Source organism: Propithecus coquereli, unplaced genomic scaffold (assembly GCF_000956105.1).
Source record: "Propithecus coquereli isolate 6110/MARCELLA unplaced genomic scaffold, Pcoq_1.0 Scaffold64, whole genome shotgun sequence".
Taxonomy (NCBI): Eukaryota; Metazoa; Chordata; class Mammalia; order Primates; family Indriidae; genus Propithecus; species Propithecus coquereli.
The window spans coordinates 1,000,806-1,012,939 of NW_012152396.1; the positions used below are offsets into that span (position 1 = coordinate 1,000,806).

Consider the following 12,134-nt stretch of genomic DNA (forward strand, 5'->3'; position numbering starts at 1 on the left):
AAAAAAAAAAAAAAAAAGATTGACAAGCTAACTTAAGTGGAAGAAATGGAAAATACCAAATGAGTCATTTTACTGGAAAGTACAGACTATTTATCTAACCTTCTCCTAATCAACGTACTTACAAAAACCATTAAGAAGATTTCAATGTCACCATTATCCATTGTTAGTTCGACGGCATTGTAATGTTAAGCAAAGTGAATGTCCCCACAAATTGTGAGACTGCTATATTTCCTCCAGAAATTTTTCTAGATCATAGATAATTATGAAGTGTATGAAAATACTTTGAAAATGAAAAGGACTTAGATGTTAGGACTGGTCATGTAGATAAAGTAGATAATAGTAGAAAATCAAAAACTAAAGATGCGTATCATTTCTTTTCTTTTTTCTTGCATATACAGACATAATTTAGATTATGTAAGTCCTGCCAAGACTAGTCAAAGCTGAGACACTGCTCTCTATTATTTTTCCAGGCGAATCTTCTGTTGGTATCATTATCAAATTCTCTTGCTCTTAACTCCACATTATTTCCCTAAACCTGAAAGTGGATTCCATATACTCTCCCATCTTGCAAAGATCTTCTCAAAACCTTAATGGAGGTCAACTCTCAACTTTAGTAACACGATTTCAAACCACAAGTACATATCCTAAAATAATGTTGATATAGTAAAGGCTGCCTTGATCGATTGGTTGAAATAATTGATGTTCCCCATATTTTAACTGTGTTTCACAGAGGAATTAGAAAGCATAAAATAATATGGAAAATCCAATGGGGCTGGGGTCAGGGTGAAAAGTGGGTTGACAAAAGCCTTCTTACTATAAATTCTGCTTCAATGGACTTTTCAATTAACCAACCAAGCTTTAGTTGTGACTGAATCAGATAAGAAGCTTCCATTTTTTTTCCTACTGTGAAACATTTTGGTGTGGAGGTAGAGCGCAGTGAGGAAGAGAAAATTAGCTGTAGCTTTTCCAGAACTCACTGGGCAGTATACTGACTGTGATGTTATGATATCGTGTCCCATGTTACAACACTCAGTGCTAATTTAAAATGTGGCATAATGGTGATTTGTAGTCCATATGTCAGTCATTTCCAGGTGTTGTTTCCGGATTTTTGTGCAATTGACATATATAATCATAAGTTTCTAAAACTCAAAGTGGCTTCAACACTGCAACAAAGAATAAATGCTATTCATTATTTATTAAAAAACAAAACATGAAAGGCACTGGCTTAGGTCCAATTAGTCTTATACTTTCCCACTATTTAAAGAAAATTAAACCTGTTATCTCCAGATGTGAATCTCAAGTGGAAATAATTAGACATTTCTGGAAGTCCTATCAATTTTTTCACGTCATTACAAATCATAACTAAGTGGGCAATAACTTAAGGTGATTTGAAAATTGTTCCAATGAAGCTGTGTATTCAGAAAATCTTGTTTCACATCAATAAAAATTTTACCCCACTGTCTTAAATTTTGACTGTAACAAGCATATTGTAAATGCATATCACTAGTTACTAGCAAGAAAATAGGAAAATAATATTATAACCCGTATCTACTCTCTCAGTGCTATATCAAAAAACTATCCCTAACTTTTCACTGACAGCAATATAATAGCTAAGGGCTTTCAATTTAAGAACACCATGTCAGAGCCTTTAAGTTATGTGATTTTATTCTCACAACTTTGAAGATAAATGGTATCCCCTGTTTTGCAGATAAAAAAATTAAGGCTTAGAAAAGTTATATAACTTGTCTACATCCATACCACCCTGAACATGCCTGATCTCATCTGATCTCAGAAGCTAAGCAGGATCAGGCCTGGCTAGTGCCCGGATGGGAGAAAAGTTCTATAACTTACCAAAAATTGCTACTATGTGGAAAAGCAAGGAATCGAACCCAAAGAATATAATTTCTGAACCTGCCCTCAGAGACCATATGTGCAAAAGAACAAACTGGCTACCTAAAAGTGGATTCACACCTTCAAAATTGTATTCCAGGTTAACAATTTTACATTGTAGAGTATCTAATTTTGAAAACCCATATAAAATGCTTCTTAAGGGTTTTTGTTTCCTGAAAATAAATACTTACAAGACAACTTGTCTAATCATTCAAGATATCACTACCATAGTGGGAAAGAAAGAAAAATTTCTAGAATAAAAGAAACTAGAGATATAACAAGTAAATGTAACACATGTAACCTTAGTTGGGGCCTGGTTAGGACGAAATGACCATACACTGTCGGTAGAAATGTAAATTAGTACAACCTCTATAGAAAACAGTTTGGAAATTTCTCAAAGAACTAAAAATGGAAATACTGTTTGAACCCACTACTGAGCATATACCCAAAGGAAAAGAAATCATTACATCAGAAAGCTACCTGCACTCATATGTTTATCACAGCTCTATTCACAATAGTAAAAATATGGAATCAACGTAAGTGTCTATCAACAGATGAATGCATAAAGGGATAAAGGAAATGCACTGAATATACACAACGGAATACTATTCAGCCATGAAAGAATGAAATGATGTATTTTGCAGCAACATGAATGGATCTAGAGGCCATTATCGTACGTGAAGTAACAGAAAGTCGAATACCACATGTTCTCACTTACAAGTATATAGCTCCCACTAAATAACATGTACACATGGGCCTGGTGTGTAGGATAATAGACATTGGAGACTAGGAAGGATGGGAATGTGGGAGGGGGGTGAAGGATAAGAAATTACTTAACGGGTACAATGTACAACACATTAAGGTGATGGTTACACTAAAAGCCCAGACTTCACCACTATGCAACATATCCGTGTAACAAAACTGCACTTGTACCTTTTAAATTTATACAAAGAAGAAAAGAAAGAACAAAATGATTAAAATATTTTGGCAGTATTGGGAAAATTTGAATATGGACTTAGTTTTAGATTATATGTGTAAATTAGTAGTGTTAGATGTCGACAGTATTGTGTTATGAATGTTTTTTAGAGTGAAATGCTGAAAGAGATTAGCTGTCATGATTTTTGTAATTTACCTTAAAATACCTCCTCAAAACAATTAAGCATACATAGCAAAATGTTAACAATTGTGAAATCTAGGGAATGGATGTGCAGTTGCACATTATACTATTCTCACATTTCGATACATTTAAATATTTTTCAAAGTAAAAAGTCAAAATTTTAAAAATTACTCATATTAAAAATTCGGTGTTCATTTTTTAGCTTTAAAGCAATAGTCCTTCACCAATATTTGGCATCATGTTATTTTTTGAATCCTCTGCCCTTTGTTCAACTGTACTCACTGACAAGGAAAAATGGTGCTCCATTACGTTAACTGCCGGAAAGCAATTAGTCTGGTGACTTTGGGAGGCCAACAGGAAGGGTAGAAGATCTGTTCCTGCTTGGAGGACCTGGGCCACGGCTGTTTGTGTCTCCATCAGTGTCATCAATCATTATCACGCTTCCTATCAATCAAGTAAACTAGTCATTGCGAACCTCGGAACGTCACTGTGTTCTTCAGGAGGAAATTGATCACAAAGGACTACTGTCAACCTCAACAAACTACAACTATTCTTTCTTTGTCTTTGAAAGCAAATTTCTTGACAGAAGTGACTTTACCCTAAATCCAACGAATTCCTATTTCCATAAAGCTCAACTGGAGAGTTATAAAACCTGAAGATTCTCATGTGCTGTCTCTTCCTTTGCTGCTAGTTAACCACCCTCAAAGGTAGCTGAAGGCAAACAGCGGCATTAAACATACTAAGAAGAAAGATTCACACTACGCCAGGTATTGGGCATTTTAGATATATTCTAATGTAACTAAGCAGCTTTGAAGTAATGTAAGTATATTAAATATTAGTAGTAGTTCTGGTACAGTGATTCTTCTCTCTTCTGGTAAACTGCTAAACTGTGTGATAACAGGCTCAATTCATATGTCATTAGAAGAAAATATGATCGGTATGAATATTTTTTGGTCTTGAAAATAAAGAAAATGTTTATTTCCTAAAATATTAGGAAACAGATAAAACAATGTACTGAAATAATGATAATTCCTTTCTCCAGTTAGGCCAGATTGTTTTCATCTTAGTACACAAGTACTACAAGTACCACTGAGCCTTCATGATGGATCAGGAATTATTCTCAGTACAATTTATAATATATATTATTCCAGGCAATCCTCAAGACAATCTTATCATGTAAGATTACAATTCACTCAAAGTCACAAAGTGGCAGAGCTGGGATTTTAAACCAAGTCTGAATGACTTTAACACAGTTTGACAAAACACAGGGCAACATTATGAAGGGTATCTGATATGACAACACACCACATTGACATGCGCACTAATTTACTTACCCTAGTGTGTAATCTGTGTAAGGAACAGCCTTTATTTTGTTTTCTAAAGCTGGTAAGCTGCCATGTACATGTTGTATACAAAATCAAAATGAGAAAAGTAAAAGGCGACATCTTTCTCTTCAGTAGAATGAAGTTGCAGTACAAGTCCATTTGATATGGTTCTTTGTCCTAAATAACAACCTCATCCAGAGACAAGAAACATCTTTGGTTAAAAGAACAACAAGGAATATTTACAAAACCATGTTCGATAAATATCAGGTAGTGTATACGATGGTTCACCAAAGAGGAAGGCTTCTTGGATTAAAATAGAAATAAGAAGACAATTATTTCTTCCTAAGACCCTGCCTTTCTTAGGCAATCTTTAGCATCTATAGAAAATGTTCATGTTGCAAACTAATTATAACAGAATAATTCTTGACTCTCCTCCATTGCTTCCTCTCCAAAAGAATGTATCTTAGTCTTGAAGCAAATATGACTCACCACTGTGGAATGAAAATGTATACATAATTTTCAGAAATGATTGGTCTATTTTAAACTGTATTTTCTAACAAAAATACATGATTCACCAAAATGCTCCCACAATATCATAACGAACAGTAAATCACATTTCTGTTTTTCCCAGGAATCACAGAAAAAGATGAAAACTTTGCCGCTGCTTGTGTGCATCTGTGCACTGAGTGCCTGCTTCTCAGTGAGTATCCACCCAAATCAGTTTTCTCTTAGGCATCAAACATTTGGATTTTAAAGCATAACAGGCAATCCCTATTTCTAAGAAGCTTGACATCTTTTGTGTTCTGTGAAACAGAGATAAAGAGAGGAAAGATGGTGACTTACACTGAATGTCAGCAGTTAAAAACAAAACGGGAAAGTGGATTTAGGATCTATTTTGGTGATTGAATCTACCATACCTTCTCCTGGATTATGTGTGTGGTAAAAGAAATTAACGAAATTGTTCTGTTTGGGGCATATTAAATTTGAAATCGCTATTGGACTTCCACATGAAGACGTCAAGCAGGCAGTTAGTTGAATATACATTGCCTGGAGTTCAGAAAGAAGTCAACAGGTAAAGCTTTATCTAGAACATATTTGAAGTTATGAGACCTTACAAGATCACCTAGGGATAAAATGTAGGAAGTTTGAGTATGGATAGAAAAAATGGAGGCAACACAAAAGGGGACAGGAAAGGATGATTTCCAAAACCAAGAGAAGATTACAAACTGGACCCTATCTTTATGATTTTTAGGGTCTACTAGGAAAGGAAGATTAAAACTAATAATGAGTCAAGGGGATAAACCCTGTAATAATAACCATATTTGTTTCTAAGTCTATATACCTGTATTTATTCAATTTTATTGTGACAAATTTGAAATAGGATCAAGAAGTGAAATGTATATTTAATGGATGAGGCTGAATAGCCTCAAAATATTATGACTGTAGAGAAGAGATAGAGAGGGCAGGAGAACTGATAAAGTGGATGGAATTTAGTCTTGAATATTCTCATATTTCCCATTTGTCACATAACATCCCCCCGACAAAACCATCTTCAGCTTTTTCCCTGTACTCAGGGAGCAGACAGTCTGGCTCCTCTCTTCAAGATGTCCCAAAGAAAGACTGAAGGGACGTACTCTGGAGTCAGATGAGGAGCTCTGTTAAATATAACATTACTTAACTACTGCTTCCTTCCTTGTTAGAAAATGGCTTCTAAATGGTCATAAAAATAGGTTAGTAACCTGGAATGCAGAAATTTAGCGTGCTTTCTCATTTCGAGTCAATGCAATCTTGACCTTGCACTCTTCTAACCCTCTTCCTTTGTGACTCTTTTTCTGTTTCTTTCATGACTAATTTTTCTTCCTCTTCCTTCCTTAGAGAATTTGGCATTCCCTTTAGTTATTTTAGGAATCTTCTGCTTCCTCCTGCACCTCCTTTCTTGCTCTACGTGTCAAGGGTCCCTCCCCTCGTGCCTCCCTTGACTCCAGCCTACTCTTTCCTCATTCCTCAGTTCTCCCCCACCCAGAAGTGTGGTTTGCACGTGGAGACATATTGTCCTAAAAGTACGTTAATCCTTCTGAGACTCAGTTTCCTCATCTGTGTAATGATAATAATAGTACCCACCTATAGTGTTGCTAAGGAATTCAATGAGTTTGCATTTGTAAACCCCTTAGAATAGGGCCTGACACAAAGTAAGTGCTTTATAAAGATTTTTTTATATAAAAATAATGAATGTGAACAGACAAGGGTTGATATCTTTAATATGCTCCTCCTTGCATATCTATATTTATCATAAGCACCTCCATGCTTCAATCGTCTGGGCTCAGAACCTTAGAGGCATCCTTTTCAGATCCTTCCCCTCCCAAACTTCCCTAAACCCAATTCCAATCAACAAGTTCTGTTATAGCCATCTGTAACAGCCAATAATAATAATACCACATTTTAAGTAAATCAGACAAACTGGTCATTTGACACGTGTTCTATGCTAAGCTAACATTAAAATTAATAGTATTTTAATTCATTTGCCTTCGTATAAAAATGGCCTAGGTATTATTTTGGTCACCTAAAGTAAAACAGCTGAAACAATTTTATATGCTAAAAAAAAACTTTTAAATGTTATGATTTTATTCAATAAAACATTAGTTATTTGTTATTATCACTTCCATCCATTCACTCATTCATTAAATATCTAGCCTGCCATGAGTCAGGCATAGTTCTAGGTATTGGGCATACAGAAATTGGTATGGGCAAAACAAAAACAGGTATTGGGCAAAACAAAATCCCTGCCCTCATGAAGCTTCTCATCTGATTAAGAGAATGAACAGTATCACTATTTTGAAGCATAAAAGTCATAGAATTACGATCTGGAATTTAATTTAATACAAATAATTTCATAAATGAGTAAACTGAGTTCCAGTATTGTTCAGTGACTTGCATAAAGTCACTCAGTTATTTAATGGCAGACACAGGACAGACCCAAACCTCTACTGCTGGTCTGTTGCAGTGTTTCAAATGTGTTCCTCCAAGATACGGACATTCTTCATAACATGTTGGAGACCACCTAGAAAGGGAGAGACCGAGCTAGTGGAATAAGACACTCTCAATCCTGTTTCCATCGGAGCAGTTGTGTAATAATCTGGATTGCATACTGAGTCTCCAGGGAAAGATCTGAACAATGTGACCTGTGTATTTTATAGGAGAAAACACCACCCCTGTAATGGAGACAAGCTCCTGGGAGGATCCTGGAGTCAGTGTTACAGACTCTGGAAATTGATGCCCTTTTAAAAGAGATCTATTCAAAAATAAAGTTATAAGGATCTGAGGCCATTACTTTACCTTATGGATGTTCACTCAGGAACTGAGATTTTCTGGATAATTTAATTTTCTAAACAAGTAATGTTTTCCAAAGCTATTTTTGAAGCTGGATATATTAGTCTCTGAGGAAGTTATCTTAGCTAAACAACTCTGCTAGTCTCAGAAGTTGTCAGTTTACCTGCACTAAACTTTCTCCAAAGAGAGTTTTGTAATATGGAACTGGAATGATTTATCTATTTGGTGGTTTAAAAAGGACTTAAGTGGGAATTATCAGGAGGAAAAATGTAACCTATCCTTGTTTGGAACTTTGGGATGTTCCCCTTATCTTTAAGTTAATATTTCCTTTCTCCAGTTTAATATAATTGATCATTTAAAAATTTAGTATGAGATCAAATACAGAAAAACAGAATACAAACTACAGTATATTTAGAGATAAGAAACTGACATCGTGATGATATTCTGACCCAAATAATGTCAATAATGGCTAAAGAATCAAAAATATTAATCTTGCAAAATATAAGACCCAGATAGCATGGAAGTTATTTTCAAATTTTAAAAGGCTCCCAGATCTTCTATGTGTTGCCAAAACATAAAATTGGGACCAAAGAATGGAAATCTGAAGAAATAAATTTTTATTCAGTTTAGAATGGAAATCTCAAGAAATAAACCCCCATTCGTCATCCAGAACTCTTGATCAAGCTGCTTTGGAAGATACGGTAATGAGTTCCTGACCAAAAGAGATTGTCAAGCATAGGCAGGAAAGCTATTCAGCAGGGGTGTTGGGAAAAGATCAAGTATCATATGTACGGGTGGACTAGATCTGTGTTATTTCCTGACATAAACATCTTTGAGAATTCATGAAAGCTGTCAGTCCTCTATCCAGACAAAATGCATAAACATGCAAAATTTTTCCTACAATATCACATGATTCATGAACCCCAAGTATTTTGTAATTCTAATTTTTTTAATAATAAAGTTAAAATGTAACGACCACAGTTCTTTCTCCAATTTATAAAGGCTAAACTGTTTCCAGGGATACAGAGAATATGGAGCTCGGATGGGATATTTTGCTTGTTTGGTAAATTGGTTGATTGGGCTTTTGTTGTTGTTTGATTATTTTATTTTGTGTTTTGATGATAGTGAATATAAGGGATGTGATTCAGAAAAGGCTCATGGACATCAGTTGAACATCTTTAACTAAAGTTTTGTGAACAGGCTAAGCTAGCAGGATGCCTTTTTGCTGAGGTCTCAGGGAGCAACTTGACCATTTTCTACCAAAGAGAGAAGAGAGAAACTGTAAGCACTAAAGTGCAAATCTAGCTAATCATGCAGACTAGAGCCTGCAGGAATATAGCCAACTCAGTTAGCTGAAAAGTAGACCCTTGACAAAAGAAAACTTTCTAATAGTAATTCTTTATTGAGATTTGATGAAATTAAGACAATCATGTGGCCCACTGAACTCCAGTCTCCAATCCCAAAACTCCACAAACATTGCTTATGTCATGGTCAGCAACGATCCCCTAATTGATAAATCAATGTGGCAGACTTTTTTCATTTCACTTTCTTTCTTTTCCATAGCTCAGCGAAGGTCGAAAGAAGCATCGTGAACTATTTCACAGAAGGCATCATCACAATCGATCAAGACCTGCCTCCAAATTACCACAACCTTCTAGACCACTATATCACCAGAATCCATTCATTAAAAAGCCTGTCCATGTTGGTCTATACAAATCTCATAAGAAGAGGCCCCCACATTCAGCTAATAAGTCCTCCAAATTCCCAAATAACCAACAGCCACCCAAGGGTCCTATTAAAAATAACGCCGTGGTCAACAAAAATATCTCAGAGGCTACCACCCAAATCCCACCTCTGAATTCCCCATCCGCTTCTACCAAAATTGCTACCTCTCCAGGCCTGACTGCTCTTGTTCAGAATGGTACTGCCATACCTTCAGGAGAAAATAATGTCAACATGGGCTCTTCTGTAGCTGGATCAACATCAGGGTATTCCCCGGAGCCACCAGTGACCACAGCTGCACTGCCAGAGACCACAGCTGCACCACTGGATACCACAGCTGCACCACTGGATACCACAGCTGCACCACCGGATACCACAGCTGCACCACCAGTGACCACAGCTGCACCACCAGTGACCACAGCTGCACCACTGGAGACCACAGCTGCACCACCAGTGACCACAGCCGCACCACTGGAAACCACAGCTGCACCACCAGAGACCACAGCTGCACCACAGACCACAGCTGTCCTAGTTACCTCTCCTAATTCTTCCCCAAGCACTGCTGCACCTGAAACTTCCAAAACGACAGCTGCACCCACAAGCCAAACTACAACTGTTCAACAACCAACTTCTTCTCCCAGCCAAAATAGAATTTCTCAGTATCTTTTAGGTTTTCAGGATATAATAAATCAAATTTTTGATTATTTGGTTACAGGGTAAAGCATTAGTATATACATTGTAAAGTGTGCTATCATTTATAAGATGCAATTTATCAGTGCAGAACTATACCATCTTTACTTTCACTACAAATCACAAAGTAAAATTATATCACTCAGATTTAAAGCACTGTCACTAATCTTTCAATCTAACTATTCACCCCCACATGACCTATTAACAAGACAAACCACCTCTATCCCGCAAACCAGGTGCATGTCCAAGATTCTTCTCTCTTTATCTAATGACTTTCTCTCCCTTTAGTAGGCTATCTCTGTAGGTCCCAAAAAAGTGATCACTTTTTGGGACTCATGGCTCATCAACTGCATGGCTCATCAAATATTTACTTTTTCCTAAATGTGGGAAACTACAAGGTCACTACAGTTTAGCCCCAATCCAAAACTGACCTGAATCACTTAATTCCTATAAACATGAAGGGATAAAATTGAGTCTGTCCAAATGAACAAAAATACCTAAATATCTATAGATAGATAAATCTATCTATCTACTGATAGAACTGTGAGCCAAGAAAGGGGAAAGTTGATTTGAAGTGAAGATTTGAAGTGAATGGAATGAAATTTGGCAGCCGAGCACAAACCAAGACTGGCACTACATTTTTGAGAGCATGTAACTGTTTAAACCTCATGTTTGACATTTACTGTCTTATATCTAGTTAATTTGGATCTAATATACCTGCTTCTAGCCTCTGTGAACCACCAAAGATTTTTCTGTATGTTTCCATGGTGCTCACAGTATTTCACTATCCATTCAATTAATTTGCATTAATTCAATGTGAAATGTATTCAACAGTAAAATATTTTCTAAAAACATTTAGTCATACATTTGAATGTGTTTTAAACCACACCAAACTACTACTCTATTGTCGCTTGCAAAATTATCTCTGAAAATAAACCCTGACTTTACTTACAAAAGCATGAAAATTAGCTACTTGGTATATAGAGATGATGTTAATTGGGGATGTGGAGATATTTTTACTTTCTGTCACTACTACTATTAATAAGAACTCTGGTGATTGCATTTAGATTTTTTTGCTAACTAATAAAGACTTGAAATGGCAATCTATTATCATTGTGTGTATTTGAAGTTTCTTGCCTCAAACTGGTGAAAACAGGCCTAAATGAAGACTTACATTCTTGTCCACTCTGCCACTAATCAGCCAAATGACCTGGGTGGGGCACACTACCTCTGAACATTAATTATTTTTTCCATCCTTTGAACAAAGCAGTTAATTTACTTAGATTAGATTAGCTTGATCGTACTTATTAACATGTTTCCAATCCAAATTCGGCATTAGCCGTACGCTTCTCAGTCTGACAGAGAGCCCAGGCCTCTCGCTTAACTCTGTCCCTCCCAGGCTCATCTTGGAGTAGCTCTGTATGATCAGCCCAGGACTGATCACTGCGGGAGTACTTGGGTCTGGACGTTTCTGCTCAACATAGGACTCTGCAACAGGCAACCTTTACTCTAGAACTCCCCTTACGGCCAAGACTTTGTCAAATCTACATCATGGACTGAGGCTCTCCCCTCCTAATCTCACTTCCTACCCCTTTGCTTTCACGGATATCAGATCTGCACCACGGTCTGAAAGCTTTCCCTGCCCACTTCTGCTTCATCCTCTATTTTTCATGGGCATTACTCCCTAATAAACTGCTTAGTTTCCAAGGAGGAAAGGGAGAAATGGTAGAAAGTAGAATAAATTCACTGATTATTGCCTCATTGATAAAAGCTGAGAGACAAAAGATCATGTCATGCTGCCAAATCAAGCAGTAAAAACTTAAGCATGTATAAGCATACAAAGCAAATATTAAGAAATATAACACTGTGTACTAACATTGGATGGTGGAGGGAAAAAAAGGAGGAGGAGGAAGATGCTACAAGTTAGTTTTATTATTTCACAGAGTAAGAAACCAATAGACACTGCCTAAAGGAAGAGAAAACTCAGGTTATCCCTTAAAAATATTAATGTGTGGCTATTAAAATAAAATTAAAATCTTCCTATACAACTACCAAAAAAAAAA

The 12,134-nt window shown here is 36.4% G+C and overlaps 1 protein-coding gene across 1 annotated transcript in view; it reads left to right on the forward strand.

Moving 5' to 3' along the window:
• MUC7 (mucin 7, secreted) overlaps window positions 1-10,101 on the forward strand; it is a 68,084-nt gene extending 57,983 nt beyond the window's left edge. Inside the window, exons 2-4 of the mRNA XM_012659826.1 lie at window positions 3,699-3,774; window positions 4,964-5,032; window positions 9,223-10,101. Coding sequence (XP_012515280.1) covers window positions 4,979-5,032; window positions 9,223-10,101 — 933 coding nt within the window. The 5' untranslated portion in view covers window positions 3,699-3,774; window positions 4,964-4,978. The remainder of the gene's footprint in view (window positions 1-3,698; window positions 3,775-4,963; window positions 5,033-9,222) is intronic.
• The last annotated feature ends 2,033 nt before the right edge of the window (window positions 10,102-12,134 follow it).